This window comes from Oryctolagus cuniculus, chromosome 7 (assembly GCF_051225735.1).
Source record: "Oryctolagus cuniculus isolate XC-2025 breed Fujian yellow rabbit chromosome 7, ASM5122573v1, whole genome shotgun sequence".
In the NCBI taxonomy this organism is placed as follows: Eukaryota; Metazoa; Chordata; class Mammalia; order Lagomorpha; family Leporidae; genus Oryctolagus; species Oryctolagus cuniculus.
In genome coordinates, this window is record NC_142873.1 from 124,984,900 (window position 1) to 125,005,669 (window position 20,770).

At 47.7% G+C, this 20,770-nt stretch overlaps 1 protein-coding gene across 2 annotated transcripts in view; it reads left to right on the top strand.

Moving 5' to 3' along the window:
- Positions 1 to 20,770, top strand: part of LOC100353437 (AGBL carboxypeptidase 4) — a 1,500,799-nt gene that overhangs the window by 1,429,737 nt on the left and 50,292 nt on the right. For both annotated transcript variants that reach the window (XM_089300715.1, XM_089300716.1), the window contains exons 10-11: positions 10,746 to 10,898; positions 13,611 to 13,773. In XM_089300715.1, coding sequence (XP_089156841.1) covers positions 10,746 to 10,898; positions 13,611 to 13,773 — 316 coding nt within the window. The remainder of the gene's footprint in view (positions 1 to 10,745; positions 10,899 to 13,610; positions 13,774 to 20,770) is intronic.

Genomic DNA, 20,770 nt, shown 5'->3' on the forward strand with positions numbered 1-20,770 from the left:
TCACCCCCATGGGGCTCCATCCCAGCCCTCTCCTTTCTTGTACATGACACCACTACCTACTCAGTTGCTAAAATCAAAAACCTTTGATTCTTCTTGGATTCTTCCCACATGTTATCTAAGTTCAGGTTCCATGGAGGTATGGTTAAAATATTTATCAGCTATATCTTCTTTTCATCTCTGTCACTGCTGCTCTAATTCAAGCTACTAGGATCTCTTGGGAGAACCATCTCAACTGTCCTCCCTGATGTCCCACTACATGATAGGCAAGGTATCAGTGTCCCCCTGATCAAATCACTTTCCACACTGTACACAGGATAAACTCTACACTCTGACCCTGAACTGCAAGGCCCTGAAAAACCTCTCTGGGCTCACTGCAGTGTTCAGCACAGTGGAGCTGCTGGCCTTCCCCCTGCTCTTTGAAAAATGCCACACTTGTCCTTAACTCAAGGCCTTTTTTCGTGCATCATTCTCTTTCTGCCTTCTTTGAGAGACTGATGCTTGTCAACAGGGACCTTCCCTGGTCACACCATCTAAAGCAGACCTTACCTCTACCCACTCTGTTATTCACCGTCCATTAGGGTTTGAACATAGTTTGAGTTTGTCCTCAAGGATTTCTGTATGCAAGCTTCACCTCCTAGGTGATGGTGATGGGAAGTGATATGGAACATTTAAGGGGTGGTTCCTACTAGGAGATCCTTAGGTCAGTGATGGGTGAGCCCTCAGGAGGAATTGTGAGACCACAGTCTCTCTGATTTCCTGTCTGGTGATGAGATGTCTTGCTTTTACATCCACCATGCCAGCACCATGCTCTTCAACAGTTAGAACCGTGAGCTAAAAAAAATCTTCTTTACAAAGTTACCTAGCCTCAGGTATTTCATTACAGTAATGAAAACAGATGACTGCACCTTGCCATCGCTCATCCTGATGCATTGCTAGCCTGCTTTACACTATGCGATTGCCTGGCTTGACTGCTGTTCATACTGTTTATGATGCCAGAGTGTCAGCTCCTTTTTTTAAAGATTCATTCATTTATTTATTTGAAAGTCAGAGTTATACAGATACAGGGAGAGGCAGAGAGAGAGAGCTTCCATCCACTGGTTCACTCTCCAGGTGGCCACAACTGCCAAGGCTGGGCCAAGTCGAAGCCAAGAGCCAGGAGCTTCTTCTCCAGGTCTCCCATGAGGGTAGCAGGGCCCCAAGCACTTGGGTCATCTTCTGCTGCTTTTCTGAGGCCATTAGCAGGGAGCTGGATCAGAAGTAGAACATCCGGGACGTGAACCCTTGCCTATGTGGGATGCCGGTGTCACAGGCGATGACTTTACCCAGCCCCAAGTGTCAGCTGCTACAGGGCAGGATCCTTATCTGTCTTGCTTCACCCCCGGATGCTACAACAGCACCTAGCACATAGTAGGTTCACAGTATAGTAAATATGTGTCAAGTAAATGAAGAATGGATGTTTTCACACAAGAATATTTTAAAAATCTGCCAGAGTCCAGTAAAGGGAGCTGCTATGCCTACGGGAGTGAAGGAAGGCTCTCTGTCACGGGGCCATCTGCCTGGGCAGGGAAAGACCAGCACGGTGTACCAGGCAGGGCGAGAAAGGAAAAGGATGGGCAAGGCCACAGGAAGGAGTGGTGCACACAAAAGCCCAGAGCAGAACATGAGGGTGCTGGGGAAGTCCCAGGCGGTTCCGGAGGCCGTGGCCCAAGATGAAGAGAGGGCCTTGTGCCACCCCGTGGCTCCCTGCACCAGCTGCCTCAGTTTCCTACATGGTTGCTCCTTTTGTCCCCTTGATTTGTCACATCCCTCTGTGGCAGGAAATTCTGTGCAGCCACACTCAGGATGCATCTGAGGAAGGAAGAGTTAACGATGCCACTTCAGAGATCCAGGCCAGGCGCGGTTTTATATTACATTGCTTACTCGATTTGCCTGATTTGCTTGGTTGTCACTAGAGGAAAAATCTTCGATTGTTTTGAAAAGTTTTCCTATTTTGCCATAGGTCATAGGCCCTAACTTCCAAATACTGTTCACTTCTTTAAAAGCAGTCAGGGGGATAGTTTAGTTGCTAACAGAAAGAACAGATTTGAAACTTTTTGCCTGAATCTCAGGGAGAAACATCACCCTGGGGCAGACCGTGGGAGGGAGTTATCAGTTCACCAACACTTCTTGCTCCTGCACTCACACCTACCTCAGTGCCTTTTTATTTTTAAAAAATTGATTGATTTATTTATTTGAAAGGCAGAGTTACAGAGAGGCAGAGTCAGAGAGAGGTGGTGGGTGGGGGAGAGGTCTTCCATCTGATGGTTCATTCCCCAGTTGGCTGCAATGGCCTGAGCTGCCCCAATCTGAAGCCAGGAGCCAGGAGCTTCTTCCAGTTCTCCCATGTGGGTGCAGGGGCCCAAGGACTTGGGCCATCTTCTACTGCTTTCCCAGGCCACAGCAGAGAGCTGGATTAGAAGTGGAACAGCCAGGACTTGAACAAGTGCCCATATGGGATGCCGGCACTGCAGACTGCAGACAGTGGCTTCACCAGCTACACTGCAGTGATGGCCCCAATGTCAGTGCCTTTTTGAAAGACTAAGGTCAGCCTGCAGTCCCCAGGCCTCTCAGTCCCTCAGCGCAGAGAAGACAGGACCTGCACGGGGCCTGCCTCACTGTGATGAGGTAATTGCAAGATCCTGAGAGGACACAGCATCAGGGCACGGGAGCGTGTAGCCAGCAGCACGGGTTGCAATCTCCGCTCTGCCACTTCTTGCTGTCTGATGCAGGGCAAGTTCCTTAAGCTGTCTGCCAGTTCCCTCCTGTGCAGAACAGAAACGACAGTACAGCCCAGCCTTCCCAGCTGGCCATGATCTTTGCCCCACTTTGGTTTCTTCCACATCTCCAAGCTGCCCTCAGAGCCCTCTGCCCTCCCTGAACTGGAGGGCCCGGATTGCTCTCCCTCCAGGGAACTGAGTGTGTGACAGACTCCGCAGGACTGCCCGAGAGTGAAGAATCCAGCACCTTCTCGGAGCACCGCACTCAGATGTCGCCTGGGCCATGCAGCTCTGAATGCAGAAAGAAAACCCATTTCCTCCCTGGTGTCTGGCAGGAAGCAAACTCCACACTAAATTATGTTGCAAATATGCCCCAAGGTAGTTTTCATTTTACTGGCACTGATTTTAATTTACTCTTTAGGCCCCTGATTGCAGGATGAGCTGTTGGCTGCTGACAAGGGGACAGCCCTTCATCACTGGGTTTTAATTAAGGTTCTCAAGCTGGGAAGGAAAGAGCAGAGATTACCCCCACCACCACCACCCCATTTTCATTCCCAAGTTCTAATTAAAGGCCCCACATTAGTGATACACCCCTTGTTCTGGAGGGGCCACGGAAAGTATCATGTTTTTCTGCTGGAGAAAACTTGAGATGCATTTGTTCATCCGAGAATGTGCTCATCCTTTCATGGGTTAGTTTGCCCCTTCATTCCTTCATCGAGCCCTTGGTGACAACCCTCCACACACCATGCCTTGTACTGGGCCTGTGCATTAGGAGAGGTCAACAGGCTGTGAGCTGTGCCCTCAAAGAGCTCACGTTCTGAAGGGAGATGGCAGTAAACACAGAATGGCCATGCCGTGTGGTGAGAAGCGAGGTATGTCCCTCAAACTGGGAGAGCACACAGGAGGCTAAGCTGGCCTGAGGGATAAAATAAAGCCTTGGATTGAGATTTTGTGCAAGTAGGATGAACAACACGGGCTGCTGTGACCATCCCCACGTCTCAGTGGCTTCATACACTGAACATTCAGTTCTGTCTCACAGCAGAGACTGACACAGGCTGGGTAACTGCCCCCAGCCATCTCCTCCAATTACTGATCCCGGGACAGAGGCTTCTTCCTTCTTAGGAAGCCATCATTTTTACAGGTGGCTTCTGTGCAGAAGGGCAAAAAGAGAATGTGGGTGATGGGTATCCATTTCATATCCAAGCAAAGAAATTGCAAATATCCCCACTGCCTGCATCCCACTTATCCCAGCCAAATGGCAAAGGAGATGGGAATGTCTTCCATGGCCCAAGAAAAGGAAATAGGCTTAGTGGGCATCTAATTGGTGCCTGCCTTCAATTTTAAGGTTGAATCAGGGTTAACTAGAGATCCAGATAAAGTATATTTTGGGCAGAAGAGACTTTGTATGTAAATAAAGTGACAAAAGTCACAAGGGTAGTGGTTGGAGGAGCTCCACATGGTGCTGTGTAGCTGGATCCTAGACTATCAGCCTGCAAATGGAGAGATCAGATCATACAGAGCCTTTTAAAACAAACGAGGGGCCTTCCACTCTGTCCTGTGAGTGATGTGGAACAATAGACCAGTTTTAGCCAAGAAAGACATGGTTTGTTACCTGGAAAGATCACTCTGAAGAAGACAGGAAGAAAAGTTAGGAAGCAACCGTCATTGACCAAGTAAGAAAGAGAGGATGGGGACTCGGGTCAGACATGGCTCCTGATCTCAAGGAATTCACGGGCAAACACACTCCTCAGTCAGATTAGGCATACAGCAGCAAGTACTATCATCAAGTTGCAAGCAAGAAATGTGGAGAATGGGGAATGTTTTAAATTAGGAGGAGAAGAATTCATTTAAATTTTAGGGAATCTTGTGTCCTCTGTCTCATCCACTTGGCGCTCTCCCAGCCTAGGCAACACTGCCCCTGCTCAGAGGTTCTTCTGATGTTAGAATGAGAACCAGAGCCCTTGCTCCTGCATCTCATGCTTCATTCTACCTGGGCCAACACAAGTCCACTAGGCCAGTATAGGCACAGAGCCTACTCAGGATGCTGTTGGAACTTGTGTTTGCATGTCTTTTGGCCTTGTTAGCGAGCTGCTGAATCTGTGTGATAAAGAAGAAAAAGAATTAAGACCTCAAACTCAGACCCCTCTCAGACTGTTTTCTATACTAGTTCCAGTCCCTAAAATCTCATCCTGGGAGATCTTAGAAATCAAGCAGTCCTTTAAATTGTTTCTGGTCAGAAGTACTAACCAGTGCAGTTAGACACACACACACACACACACACACACACACACACACACACGTATGTTTAAAAACAGAAAAAGAGGAGTGGACTTTTGGCACAATGATTAAAGTTTCCACTTGGGACACTTACATGTTATATCAGAGTGCCTGAGTCGATTTCTGGCTCCTCCACTTCCAATCCAGCTTCCTCCTAATGCACACCCTGGGAGGCAGCAGGTGCAGGCTCAAACTGCTGGGTCCCTGCCATCCACATGAGAAACCGAGATTGGGGTCCATCTCCTGGATTCAGCCTGGCCCAGCTCTGACTGTTATGGTCAGTAGGGAAGTGAACCAGGTGATGGGAGGTCTCTCTTTGTCTTCTCTCTCCTCCAACACCCCCCCCAATAAAATGAAAATAAATAACTAAAGTTTAAAGAACAAAAAATAGTAGGCAGAATTGTTATGTGCAGGTGATAAGATTGTATGGAAAACACTGTCAATTCTCTGCTGTTCCTCATTCTTGCCCGGAGCAGGCGATTTGTGCCTTGACTTTTCTACCTGGAAGACCCTCTGGCTGATGTCATTGATGCTAATTCTCCCGCTTCATTCAAGTGTCTCTCTTCTAAAGCCTCTGACACTTTCTGTTCCCTCACCCTGCCTGTCTCCATGGCATCCATACCTCCTGACATCCTGACATCTTGTATATTTATGAATTGATTTATTTTCTTTCTCTCACTGCAGAATGTAAACCCTTTGAGATCAAGAGCTTCTGTTGTGTTCATGGCAATGTAGCTAAGTGCTCAGAGAAACCTCTGACACATACTCCCAGGGTCTAGAACACTGACATGCAGTAGGTGCTCTGTAATTATTTGTTAAATAGGTAAACCAATAAAAATCCATTAAAACCAAGTGAGAAATCATAGAAAATAAAAACAGTGATGCCTGGGCATACATTTCATATGTTGAAAACAAAAGCCTTTATCTTTAAAAAGAACTACCAGTTAGAAACCTGAATGACAAAAAAAAAATCACATTTACAGAAGCAACACAAAATATAAACTGCCTGGATATTAAAAAAATAAATGTTCAGGATCTATTTGAAAAAAAAAAAAACTAAACTGCTTTAGAAAATTTCTGTTCCCCTTCTAAAGAAAACTTGAAGAAAATGGGAAATCAAAACATATTCTTAGATGAGAAGGTACAGTCATAAAAGTTAATTCTTTCTAGATTAATCTATGGATATACTATGAATGTATTACAAAAATATTGAGACTATTCATAGTATATTTGGGGAGGTGGAAGAGATTAGACAATCAACTCTGATAGAAGAATATGCAGGCAAATCCATGAAAGCTCCATGAAAAAAGCATGATGAGATGATACAAGGTCTACAAATATTAAAATATGTTATAAACAGGATATAATTGGAGCCGCTGCTGTGGCAAAGTGGCTAAAGCTGCCACCTGCAGTGCTGACATCCCCTATGGGCTCCATTTGGAGTCTTAGCCACTCCACTTCTGATCCAGCTGTCTGCTATGGCCTGGGAAAGCAGTAGAAGATGGCCCAAGTTCCTGGGCCCCTGCACCCACATGGGAGACCTGGAAGAAGCTCCTGGCTCCTGGCTTTGGGTCGACCCAATGCTGGCTGTTGCTGCCATTTGGGGAGTGAATCAGTGGATGGAAGACCTCTCTCTCTCTCTCTCTCTCTCTTCCTCTGTCTCTCTTTTTTAAAAATGGACATAATTATAGCACATTGGTACTGACACATGAGTAAACAAATTATTAGAACAGAATAGAAAGCCCCAGAGGGGCCGGTGCTGTGGCTTGGTCGGCTAAGCCTCCTACTGTGGCACCGGCATCCCATATGGGCACCAGTTCATGTTCCAGCTGCTCCTCTTCTGATCCAGGTCTCTGCTTATGGCCTAGGAAAGCAGTGGAAGCTGGCCCAAATGCTTGGGTCCCTGAACCCACATGGGAGACCCAAAGGAAGCTCCTGGCTCCTGGCTTTGGATCAGCCCGGCTCTGATCATTACAGCCATTTCAGGAGTGAACCAGCACATGGAAGACCTCTTTTTATCTCTCCTCTATAACTCTACCTCTCAAATAAATATAAAAAATATTTTTTAAAGATTTATTTATTTTACTTCAAAGCCAGAGTTACACAGAGAGAGGAGAGGCAGAGAGAGAGAGAAAGAGAGAGAGAGAGAGAGAGAGAGAGAGAGAGAGAGAGAGAGGTCTTCTATCAGCTGGTTCACCCCCCAGTTGGCCACAATGGCCGGAGCTGCACTGATTCGAAGCCAGGAGCCAGGAGCTTCCTCTGGGTCTTTCATGCAGGTGCAGGGGCCTAAGGACTTAGGCCGTCTTCCACTGCTTTCCCAGGCTATAGCAGAGAGCTGGATCAGAAGTAGAGCAACCCGGACTCAAACCAGTGCCCATATGGGATGCCAGCACTACAGGCAGTGGCCTTACCTGCTATACCACAGTGCTGGCCCCTAAAAATATCTTTTAAAAAAGAAAGCTCCAGAATAAACCCAACTACATACAGAAATTTATAGGGCAAATATGTCTTTTCAAGTCAGTGGGGAAAAGATGTACATTTCAATAAACAGAATAGGGATTATAAAGTTTAACACTTATTTCACATTGTGCATCCATATAAATTGAAACTGAATTGAAATATTTTTTAAAATAAACAATGAAACAATCAAATAGAAGAAACAATGAAGGAATTCAACCAAAAACTCACATAGGAAAATATTTATAAATCTGTGTAAAAAGTTAGCATTAAAATTTTTTTTTGCATGGAGAAATGTACTGGTAGAAGTAATGAAAAACAAGAGACAAAAATATATTTATGCTACACATAAAGACTAATGTTTCTAATGCATAGCTTCTAAAAGCCCAGTAACCCAAGTTTTGAAATGGGCTAAGGAAATGAACAGATAATTCATAGGAAAAAATGCGAATAGTTTTTATAAATATTTTATCGTATACATTTAAGATGTATAACGTAATTTATTTGAGAGACAGATAGAGAGATAGAGGGAGAGAGCACCCACTGGTTCACACTCCAAGTGCTCACAGCAGTCAGAGATGGGCCAGGCTGGAGCTGGGAGCCGAGAACTGCATCAGGGTCTCCCATGGGGATGCAAGAAACTTATTACTCGATCCATGACCACTGCCTCCCAGAGTCTGCTTTGGCAAGAAGCTGGAGTCAGGAGTCAGAGGCGGGAATCAAACCCAAGTATTCAGATATGATGGAATGTGGGCATCTTAACTCCTAGCCTAACAATTGCCCCCCACAAGTACGTTCTAAGCATATGAAAAGATACTCACCATATAATAAAAAATATATTTAGAGTAAGAGAAATTCAGTTGAAAACTAATCTGAGATATTATTGTTCACCTGTCAATATGGCAAATAGTTTGATTCTACCTATGTTATCAAGATAATAGAGAAAGGTGTTGGAGTTAGATAGGACTATACTGGCCCTTGTAGCTGCTCTGTCAGTGTTTATCAAATTTGCAAGTCTCCATGGTAGCCGAACATTCTGCTTCCAGGAATTTGTCCTACATAGAATTGTGTATGTGTGAAAGGGTGTATGCGCAAAGTCCATCACTAAGACATCACTTGTACCAGGAGAAGATTGGAAACATCTTCAGTGGCTGTCGATGGGGAACAGGTTGGTTCATATATGGCTATGAAAAAGAATGGAGTAGCTCACCTTCAAGAGATATTCAGAGAAAAAGGCAGATCTGAGTAGTGTGTTAGGAGGACTATCTTTTTCAGGGGGCGGGGATGTTAGGGGACAGTCTCCAAAAGGGTGCATGTGAACCTGATGGCAAAACCTGGGGAGCCCAATTTGTGACTGGGGACAGGAACGGAAGCAAGATACGTTGCTGTGAAATAATACAGATCTTTTGATTTTTTGAATCATGTGTATTCACCTGTGGTTAAAGTCACATTAGCTGCCAGGAGGCAGGATAGGCAGGGGAAGCCACACCCAAATGGTTATCAGAAGAGCCAGACTGAAGGATCTGCTCCTCCACCACCCTGCCGGCCAGCCCTCGGCCAGCAACTTCCCCACTTAAGGCTATCCGAGAAGGCTCAGAGAAAATCATTTCTAACGTCCTCTCTCACTTTGACATCCGGAGATATAAATCGCAGTTTTTCCTCACACGTTTCCTAAGTCGTCTCTCTACCTCCTCCTTGCCTCGGCAGCTCATCAAAAGCTCAGAGGAAAAGACAGACAATTGAAGAAAATAAAATTGCAAAGATGACTTTTATAGGGCTCCTGTTGAATCATTGTGTATTCCACCTCCAAAGCTGAAAATGATGAGTTTAATATCACACAGAGCAGTGCATCTTGTATCTCTCAAAAGACAGCTTATGCTACCCAGAGAACTGGAGCTCGGCAAGACATAATTTTTCACTCCAACTCTGAGGCAAATGAAATGACAGTCATCAAGCCCACATTCTAGAAGCAACATGGATTTCATTTGGTTTTAACTTCGTTTGAAAGTGTCCCAAGGAGGGAGATTCCCTCTAAATGTGGACTTTCCATTTTCCCCAGGACTACATGCTAGGAAAAGGGAATAGAACGGGGGCCAGGATTTGCCTTGGCAGCCTCCAGCGTTGGTCACTGGTGAGGACCAGTTGAGTCGGGAGGCTGGGTGTCAGTCTCAGTTGTTCCACAAGCTTGGACATGTCCCTTTCCTGCGGGGGTCCATTATGGTGTCTGGGACAATCTCTCAGGGATCATTTGTTCAGTCACTGTGCACACAGCTACCCAGAATCCTTCGCTTACAGGCACTGGGCTCTCCATAGCCCCCTACTTTCAGGGAAGACTCTAAGATAACGCTGCCCCACAAGCCAGGAGGTGTGCAATGTGCAAACAGTAAGCAGAGGCAGAATAGCCAGTGTCTGCTTTGCAGATTACAAAGCGCCCACCCTCTTGCATAGGAGGAGTCTTCAAAAAATTCATAGGAAATGGATATTATGAAAAATCTGTGCTTGGAGTTCCACATTTTCCATGAGCTACTTGAACATCTCATATGTGCATGATTTTCAAATCTTTTTTGCACAAAAATAAATATATCTATTAATTCCAGTTTCCACAATCTTTTTCAAATACTATCATATTTGCATATTACTGGGGAGTAGCCACAAAAAAAAATGTGACCAAGGCTTCATCTGTAAAGAGCGGCACCGGCGTGGGTCATGTGCAGTGAATGACAGTGATTATTGCTGTTGGGTTCCCACTGCAACTCTCCAGGGTTGGAACTGAAATACCCATTTTTTCAGTCAAAAAGCTGAGGCTCGAAAGTGGGGATTTCCAGGCCCAAGCTAGAAATTACCAGACTGGAGCAAACCTGCAAACAGGCTCAAAGTAAATACAGTTAGGTTACGTGGAAGGTAGTTCTCATTAATCAGAGAAGTGAATTCCAGTCGTGTCTGGCCATGAATGTGTTAACTGGTCCCGACCCGACCCACCAACCTCGCTTCTACAAAAGACTAAAGAGGGTGTCCGGGCAGGCCTCTCAGGGCCAGAGTGCAGGTGGTGTCAAAGTGAGGCGGGCGGGATTGGTCTCCACCTGCCTCAAACCCTCCATCTCATTGCAGATGGCTGCTGAATCTGCTGACCCATGGGTGGTGTGTGTGTGTGTGTGCACGCGCACACACGTGTGTACACACATGCGTGTTGTCTGGTTCCTTGAAGGCGAGTTCTCCAGCCCCACGCTTCTCTTGTGTTGCCCCCTCTCTCAACAGAAAACAAGCCTGGAGTTTTACATTGACATCCACGCCCACTCCACCATGATGAATGGCTTCATGTACGGCAACATCTTCGAGGATGAGGAGCTGTTCCAGAGGCAGGCCATCTTTCCCAAGCTCCTCTGCCAGAATGCTGAGGACTTCTCCTACGTAAGCCAAGAGCCCCCTCCCCCAGCCCGCCCCAGCCTCCTCAATGCCCCCACCCCCATCGGCACCCCCTCCCATCTCCCTCTCACCCCCTCCCTCCCTTCCTTCTTGCACAAGTCTTTCCGGTTTAACCTTTGTGAGAACGCCCACTCTGCGCCAGGGCTTGCTTGGAGGATAAAGACAGAGGCAAACAAGCTAAGCCCATGGCCTCAGCAGCTCTGCCCAGTCAGGGCGGGAGAGCTTTGAAAGGGTGGTGCTGGGGCTGTGTGATGAGTTGGATTCACCAGTGAACGAGAGTCCAGTGTTCACCATAGGGGGAAACGCTCCGAGCACCTGCCATGCGCCAGACCCTGGCCCAGGTCTGTTTCCGTCCACCCCAGTTCTTCCAGTTGGAGCAGAGCGTGTCTGCCGAAGGGGTTCTGCAGCCACCACACTCTGCCTCCATGGCTCTTTCTGGGACTCCCGTTCTTCGCCAGTGATTGCTAGCTGATCATTCCCTACCCTGCCGCACCGTTTGTCATTTGGGAGGACAGCCATGGGTTGCTCTGGAGGCACTGAGCACTTTGACAAGCCCCGGAGCCTGCTCCTGTTCCAGCCCACCTTGCTTGTGAGGAGGTCTGGGGAGCTGTGGGGTTGGCGGTAGAGAAACGTACAGCTAAAAGCAGAAGGAGGGGGCTCAGAGGGTGGTTATGGCGACATGGGAGAGCATTCCAGCACATTTTGCTGTTCTGCTGCTGAAGCTCTGAGGCCTGTTATTTCCACGAGGCCAGTGCAGAGAACACAAAGGTCACAGCGATTTTTGAAGTTGATGAGCTGAAAACTCACCTGCCCATTGCTTCAGGCCTGGGCATTAACGGAGATGATGAATTTCTCTGCTCAGTAAGATGCACTTTGAATCTTTGAATGTCGGACCAAGAAAGGACCTGGGACATTGTCTAGGCTCCTCTTTCTGCCCAGGAGACACCCACCGCCCAGGAAAGTTGAGCATCTACTTCAAGGCTACCCAGAATCCAGTGGTAGAATCAAAGCAGGTGGCTCCCCACATGCAACCGTGACACAGACGCAGCCATACTTGTTCCTATAGGGGTATCCAGAGGATGGCCAGCCCTGACCTTTTTAAACCACTGTCATCTCAGAGCAGTCTGAGGCTTCCTGAGTCCCAGTCCCCTCTGCAAATCTGGCTCATAGGTCTCAGAGATCCTCAAAGGGTGAGGTTTCCAGGGCCTACAAAGGGGGACAGGCTGGGAGCCTTCCTTCTGGCCTTTTCTCGTCATGTTCGCGCACTGCCCCCTCCTCAAGAGCTCAGGGCTGGAGTCAAGTTCCTGTATCCTGCAATCGCTGTCCTTCTCTGATCCTCAGTGCCCAGTTCTAAAACGGGAGAGCTGGATTTCACAACATGGATTTCAAAGGCCTTTCAGACCTGATGTTCTATGTTTTTCGGATGTTTCCCTATGCTTCTAAATAAATACACGAGCACATACAGACATTTCTGTTCCTCTCACTCTTTCTCTGTGTCTCTTTTGTTTTTATTTTCCTCTCTTTTACTTTTTTTCTTATCTCCTACTGAACATGACCCCCATTCTCTCATTCAAACCGAAGTCTATTCGCTTACTGAGACTTCCTTGGGTTAGTCCTGAACGTACTTCTAACCTCCAGTGGACTGAAAGAGATGCGATTGTTACATCCACTTTACAGATGAGGAAAACCGAGGCTGTGACAAATCAGGTGACTTGCCTAACTTCCCGCAGTCAGTAGGTAGACAGTTTGAGTAGAGGACTTGCGACTCTGGCCTGCTTGTACTTTACTTCCTGTGTCCATGGTGATGGGTGCTGCCAACTCCCTAGTAAAGTGGCCCCCACGTCCTTGCAATGCCGGACACGAGCTGAGCTCTCCCTGGCAGAGGGGAGATGGGGTGACAGGAGTCATTTATCCTCAGTTCAAATCCATGAATCACTTACTTGCTCTACATCTGCGAGCCTCTGCTTACTGGTCTATGGAGAGGTAATAAGAGGTATTTATTCTGAAGTCTGAACAAGATACTACTCAGAGAACAAGGTTATAAAGTTGAAAGCGCTGCCCAAATTTCAGTTCTAATTATCTTCCTAATATAGTTGCTTCCTACTTTTTCCTGCCTGTCTGTCCCCACTCCAACTTCCACTAATATTTATTTTTTTTAAGATTTATTTATTTTACTTGAAAGTAAGAGTTACACAGAGAGAGGAGAGGCAGAGAGAGAGGTCTTCCATCCGATGGTTCACTCCCCCAATCGACTGGAACTGCACCGATCCGAAGCCAGGAGCCAGGAGCTTCTTCCGGGTCTCCCACGTGGGTGCAGGGGCCCAAGGACTTGGGCCATCTTCTACTGCTGTCCTGGGCCATAGCAGAGAGATGGATGGGAAGTGGAACAGCCGGGTCTTGAACCGGCGCCCATATGGGATGCCGGTGCTTCAGGCCAGGGCTTTAACCCGCTGTGCCACAGCGCTGGCCCCCCACTAATATTTATTAAACGGCAATTACTGTGCCTCAAGCACTCTGCAGGATGCTTTCGTTCAATTACATGTGTTTATTCAATCTTCATCTGGGTCCTGTGACGTAGGTGAAAACCCCACTTTTCAGATGAGGAGGCCGAGCCCCTGAGGTGTTGTGTAGGTTGCTCAGGCTCCAAGAGCAGTCAGGCACTGAGCCCAGATTCTCTCGTCTACTTGGCTTTCACAGTCCAGCACATCCTTTAACCGGGATGCCATGAAAGCAGGAACTGGCCGCCGCTTCCTTGGGGGACTCCTGGACCACACTTCCTACTGCTATACGCTAGAAGTCTCCTTCTACAGCTACATCATCGGGGGTACCACCGCTGCTGTGCCGTACACTGAAGAAGCCTGTATCCTTGGCGAGAGTCCCTACCCATCCCTGGGCCAGCCCTCATCTGGCCAGGAGTACCAAGTCTGGCAGGATATATGAGTCAGGTCAGGAGTTCAGTCTCCAGCTCAGGTAAGAGCCCAAACTCTGGCGGGGAGGATGGAGGTGGCTGGTTCTGCTGGTGATGTCACAGGACTGTCCTCTTTGCTACCACTTCCGACTTCTGTATGAACACACACACCCTCCCTCCACCACACCCCAAGTCTCCCTCGCACCCCTGGACCCATGGCTTGCCGTGGCTTGCAGCTCTCTCACCTTCCTCTCTCCCCTCCCTGGGCAGCGAGTCTTCTGCCATCTAAGGCGTGTTCAGTGTGTAGGCTGGGGGACCTCGCGCAGCACTGCTGAGGAGTGGTTTGATGTCGTGACTCCTCCTGTAATCCTGAACATGCAAAATCTTCTTTCCTCTTTTCCTCCTCTGTCTTCGTGTGCTCCTGCCAGCTCACTTTCCCTTCCTCATATTCACTATTTTTCCTTTGACTCATCTTTTTCTCCCCTGTCCCCTCTCTTCTCCTCTCTCCCCCAAAGCCTGTCCTGTTTTCCACTCCCTACTTCTTGTTTCCCCTTCATTCCCTCCTTCCCATCTTTGCTCCTGTTCCTGCCCTCCCCTCCTTTTCCCTCCTCTTCCCTTCCCTTCCCTCCTCTCCCCTCCTCACCTCTCCCAACCCCTCCTCTCCTTTCCCCTCCTCTCCCTTTCTCTCTTCTCCTCTTCTCTCCTCCTCTCCTTTCCTCTCCACTCCCCTTCTCTCCTCTCCCCTCCCATCCTCTCCTCTCTCCTCCCCCCTCCTCTCCTCTCCCCTCCCCTTCCCTTCTCCTTGCCTCTCCTCCCCTCCCCCTCCTCTCCTCTCCTCCTCTCTCGCCCTTCTCTCCTCTCCTCTCTTCTCCTCTCCTCTCCTCTCCCTTGTCTTTCCTTGCTCACCCTCTGTGCAGCTGTCTCTCTGACATTGTATTTCCTTTGACAAATTTTTTTCTCTTGGTTTTCTCATAACATTTCTGTGGAACCTCCTAAGCTCTCCATGATGAAATTAGAGGTTGCTTTCTCATTTGCTTGATCTTCTTAGGGATTATCTGGAAATTCCATCTTCCTGAGTGTTATTTTAATTTTAAAGACACAGGGTCAGGGCTGAGACAGATTCTGCTCTCCTTTGTCCTTTTGTCTTTGGGTTGACCCATTTCTCCTTTCCTAACACTTTTTCTCAGAGAAAGAATTACAGTGGAGGGAGGAGGAAGGAAAAGGGTGGAATGAACTCCATATCCCTCAGTACCAGTGGGGAACTGGTTCCAGGAACCCTGGGGATACCAAAGTCTGCAAATGTTCAAGACCCTTCTATCAAATGATGTGGTATTTGCATATAAACTACATTCTCCTGTGTACTTCCCATAATCTCTAGATTATTTATAATACCTAATGCAATGTAAATGCTAAGCAAACTGTTTAGTGAGCATTGACAACAAAAAGAAGTCTGTACATATTCAGTGTAATGGAAAAAAATCCCTCTCTGTGGTTGACTGAATCCTTGGATACAGAACCTGCAGATTTGGAACCCACAGACACAGAGGGCCAGCTATGTATGTAAGTGTTCTCTCCCTGGAAATGCAAGTGCTTTTCTAAAAGATTTATTTATTTATTTGATTGGCAAAGTTGGGGGGGGGGGATCAAATGGCTGCAAAGGCCAGGCCTAGCCAGGCCAATGCCAGAAGCCAGGAGCTGCTTGCTCCACTGTTTTCCCAGATACATTAGCAGGGAGCTGGATCAGAAGTGGTGCAGCCAGGACAGGAACTGGTGTCCATCTGGGATGGTTGGATGGTGGCTTAACCCCTTACACCACAGTACTGGCCCCTGCAAGTGTTCTTTTTAGGCTTTTGTCAACGCTTGGTGAATGTCATGGGGTTTCTACTACACTCTCTGTGGGAAAAAAAAATCTTTTCTGGTCACATCATTACTTAGGATTCATCCACCCAACAAATTGCAATCTAGAGGCCCAATTCCCTTGCTGGGAACATGGGAGGAAGGACAGTGCCCCAGAGGGAGGGGCTAGAAGGAAGCAGGCAGGGCCGTGGAGCAGTACCCCAGGCCCTGCAGAACACAGGAGAGAGGACAGGAGCTGCGAGTCCCTTCCCTACATCTCCAAGACTGAGAGTGTCACCTTGAAATCTGCTTGAATATCCAACCGGCTCAGCAAGGTCAAGGAAGCAGGCTCTGCCCTGAGGCAAAGGATCTGTGGTTTCCAAAGTCCTGTCCACCTCTTGTGTGCCACACTGCCCTCCCTCCCCCACGTTTGGGGATGTGTGCCCCATGACTATTCCAGGATCCCCCAACTCCAGCCATATGCACGTGAGTCTCATTTCCCGTTGAAGCTGCTTTTCTCTCCCACAACACAGTGGCAGAGGAGGTGGAGGGAGTTGCCTGAAGGAGAGTTTGAGCTTGTGCACCAGAGGGCATTCTGCAGCCCTGTTCACGATGAGACGCACATGGGCCCCTCCAGAAGAGGTCAGCGTTGGCCATTGTTATCTGATGCCCAGTTCAGTGGGTTCTCCTGTTTTCTCTTAGTGCCTCTGACTTGCTTTTTTTTTTTTTTTTTTTGCTAGAAGTAGATATGTTTCTTAGGAGAGTGCTCCTGCCTTAGCCCGGGCCCAAGGTTTATGCCCCTAACAATTCAATCCTATTCATCAGGAGCAAACACATCATTAGGACATGCCAAAGCTCATACAATACACCACGGTAAAAAACTGAACAAGAAAGTATGGATCCTGACTCAGAGCTTTCAATCTGCCTGGGAAGACAGAAAAGAAAAGAAACGATGATAATAGCATGTATGGTAAGCTCTGCAGTGGAGGAATTCCAAAAGGCTGCGGGGTACCCTCATTTAGCAAACATCTATTGAGTGCCTGCCATAGATCAGGTAAACTTCTAGGTACCAGCAAGGTGACAGTAAACAAAATGTCTTTGCATGGATGCAGGGGACATCTCAGAGAGTCCTGGCATCCAGGGAAGGCTTCCCAGTGGCAGACACATCTAAGCTGGATTTTTAAGACTGAGTAGAAGCTGGTCAGGCTGGTCTGGGATGTGTGATGTGTTGCTGGAGGGGGAACACCGGGAACACCGGATCAGGGTGGGGAAGGACGTTGTATAGGAGCTGTAAGTGGTCCAGGACTTTGTATCCAAGGTATAAGTATGAAATGCAGTCTGTGAGGAATTTGAGCCTGAATATGAAGGCAATAAAAAAGAGCTAAAGGAGAATTTTAAGTAGGAGTGAAAAGTCACTCTGACAGCAGAGGAAAGGAGAGATTGGAGGGGGCCAAGACTGAAGACAGGCTCAAGTGTTAGGAGGCTGAGATGGCCATCCAGGTGGGACATTGTTCAGGCCTAGGCTAGGATGCCGTGAGATATTTAGGATGTGGAGCTAAGAAAACATGACAGTTGAATGGATGGGGTGGCAGAGAGGAACAGGAGCTAATGATTGGTGGGGGAGAAGGGTGAGTTAGGAGGTCGTGCACCAGCTGAGCAGGCCATGGTGCGGTTGGAGGCAGCCTGCCTTGTTCTGTCACCCAGAGGATGAGAAGAGGAAACTGGAACTGGACCAGGGAAACTCAGGCCAAGTTAATGCACACAGGGTGATTTAACCTGGTTCCTGTTTGAAATACATAAAAAAAAAAAAACAACACCTCTCATAGCACAGGGGGACTTCAGGCAGACAGACTGTGATCTTTGTTGGCTGCTGGCTCCGTGTCCCAATCAGAAAAAGAAATTACATGGTCTGATGGGAACAGCAATATGGGCTGGGAGAAAGTGTCCTCTAGACTGAGAGTCAGGAGACCAGGATACTGATGAGAGCGCCAGCATCATCCCAGGGAGCGCCCTTCAGTGAGTCCTCCAGCCTCTGCTTCCTCTCCTTCACAACGCGGCCAAGGACTGTCACACTTACCTAATCTTCGCTATGGGACTCAGAGATCATCATGGAGAAGCACGATGAAATGCACAGAGAACAGACTGCAGGTCCAGACATATCTGAGTTTTACTCCTGGCCCAGTCCCCTGCAAAATGTGCCACCTTGGGTGACTTGCACAGCCTCACCGGGCCTCAGTTTCTTGATCTGTAATAAGACTTAATCATACCTAATGCCACTGAGTTGGGATAAGACTAAAGGAAATAATGTGTTTGAGTGCATAGTAAAAACTAAATGGTGAGTTACTGTTGGTTCCCACATTGGAAACTTTCATTTATGTTGAAGAAGATTTGACCATTAGAACAAGAGGCCGCTGGCTGTGTTGGTGGGGTTCCTGGGACAAAGGGCATTGGTGGGGGCACCATGGTTGAGGGCCTTAGCCACAGGATGAATGCCAACTAGTTCACACAGTGAAGGTGTGTGCAGTTCCCGTGATGGGGGTTCTCACGTCTGTTATCCAGGGTGCCCCCTTCCTAGTAGGGGCCAGGTTTGCCACAGGATACAGAGTGGGTATAAGGCCAGGAAAGGGCTGGGAGAGCTGGAGGATCCTGAGTGCTGTCTCACCCAGGTCCACAGTAGGGTCTGTCTCCCTGTGGACTAGAGAGTGTGTGTCTGTCAGTTCCGTTGTTCTCCCTGGAGAAGCATCAGCTGAACATGACCTGGGTCTTGTTCTCTGATTTCCCTTCTCCACTACACCAGGGAAATAAAGCAACGGACACAATCACTGATGCTCACCTAGCTGTGTGATCTGGGGCTGGCTACCTCACACCCTGAGCCTGTTTTCCCATTTGTAAAACAAACTTAACACACACACTTTGTAGGGTGATGGGGAGTGAGAAACGGTGCCCTCTATCCGCAGCCCCCTGGTGCTTCCTGGCATCTGGTAGGTTCCCTACAAACATTCTTGTCCCCATTTTTCTCAGACTGCATGGCTTTCCTTCTGTTGGCTCAGACTTTAATCTGATGGCCTGGTTCTGAAGCCAGCATCAAGGGTTTGAATCCCGACTCCATCACTTCGACTGAGAGGCCTCCAGCTAGGCTTTGCAACTCTTCAGCCTCTGTTTCTGGCACTTCACTACCTGTCAGAGTTATTGTGGAGTGCAATTATGTGTGGACATGACTGATCCCTTCCAGCTCTGACATTCTAAGTTTTTCTGATTCTGAAATCTAATTATATGGTTAATTCCATGCCTAGATGAATTTAGGATATCAAGAATCCTTAATTCTGTTATTGGAGGAATCTTAAGATTCACTGGTTCCAGATCATAGGAGTTTCTAATCTAATTGGGAAAAAAAAATCAACTCTGTTCTGGACAGCTGATCAGGCTAAGCTAGCGGTCACTTCATCCTCCTGGTTGTTCTGTGCCTTCTCTGCTCTACTACATCAGTGAAATACAGATTGCTAATTGAGAGGTCTGTGGGTGAGCTTTGGGAAAAGTCCATTTACTGTCTAAAATGTGTGCAAAGAACAAGTTACAAGAGCTCATTTTCTGGAGGAAGGCCCATGGCTTTCAACAGAAGTTAAGAGAGGGCCACCCTCAGAGGAGTCTGCCCCGGCTGGCGGCCCCTGGGCCTCTATTGCCTTCCTATGCTGTAGGAAGAACACAGCTGTGTGTCACACTGCTTACTGAGTGTAAGTTCTGCTTTATGTCATTCTCAGGAGAGTCCTACCCAGTTCTCTAACCACCATGAACTTCAGTTTCTTTATCTGTCGAGTAAGGATGGTAGTTATTTTGTTCACAGGGTTGCTATGAGGGTTACATGGGAGAGTGCAGAGAGTGCGTATGAATCTCCAAGGCATAGAGTTGGTGCCATTGAGGCTTAGTTCCCTTGCCTTTCCTTCCTGTCATTGTTGTTTTTGTTGTTGTGAAATGATAAATCCCAGAGAATTTTGGACCATTCTTCAGCAAATCCTATTTACATTTTACTGGCCTGCCAAGTGATAAATATTCTCTGTTCAAGGGATTTTTAAAGAGAGAGAGAAAGGCTGAACTGGAATCATATTGTAACCCAGAGCTCCACTGGCCTTTGTTTATGCTCTAGTTAGAGGCCCAGGGGAAGCAGCTCTAAGACACAGTGGATGACAAAAATATCACAAACAGGGACCTGAGTCATGATAAAACTGCTTCCCACCCAGGTCTGGAGTGGGGGACACATTAAAATCAGAATTGCTGGCTCTAGGAGAATGGAATGGAATGGCTGAAATGGCCAAGAGAAGATGTTGAGGTTTCAACTTCAGCCAGTTGATTGGTCTCAATTCAGACCTTGCTATAGGGCTTCCAGTGGGGTCCTCTGGTGCATACACGAGACACTGAAGCCATCATTGGTTTACTCAACCACTCAACACAACTCACTGGGCACTAGAAAGGGACAGATGAAGAGCTCCTGCCCTCAGGACAAAGACCTTTTTGAAGGGAGGGAGAAAGGGACAGAGACCCAGTGTCACAGAGCAGAGAATGCTCCAGCACAGGGGAGCTCTGCTGGTGGAGGAAACCCATGGGAGTCAGCTAACCCAGAGAGGGCGGCAAGAGGACAGTGAGAAGAGCTTTCTGGAGGGAGAGAAACTGAGGTAAGACCTCGGTGGTGAAGCCGATGTGGGAAGGAAGAGGAAGACGGAGTAGCCTTGCTGGCGCAGGGAGAAGCACAGGAGAGAGCCCAGATGCCAGAGAGAGGAGGTTTTGTCCGGGATTTTGGAGGATAGCTGGCACGAGGCCAGGAGCAGCAGGTGATCAGGAAATCTAGGCAGAGCCTGATCAGGAGGAGACGGAGAAAGCCTTGTGAAATACGGAACAGGAACATTGAACAAGCAGTAGTCACAGGTGTAATTATGAAGCAACTTTACTTTTTGTCCCCCATTGGCCTTACAGATAAATGGATATAGATTATAGACCTGGGGATATGAAAGCTCTGGCAGGCCCCATGAGTTTCCAATCAATCCCAGGAAATTAAAAGTTCTTTAATTAATCCTAGTCACAGGCAGTCTCAGCTCAGCAATGACTATGTTTGATCCAATCA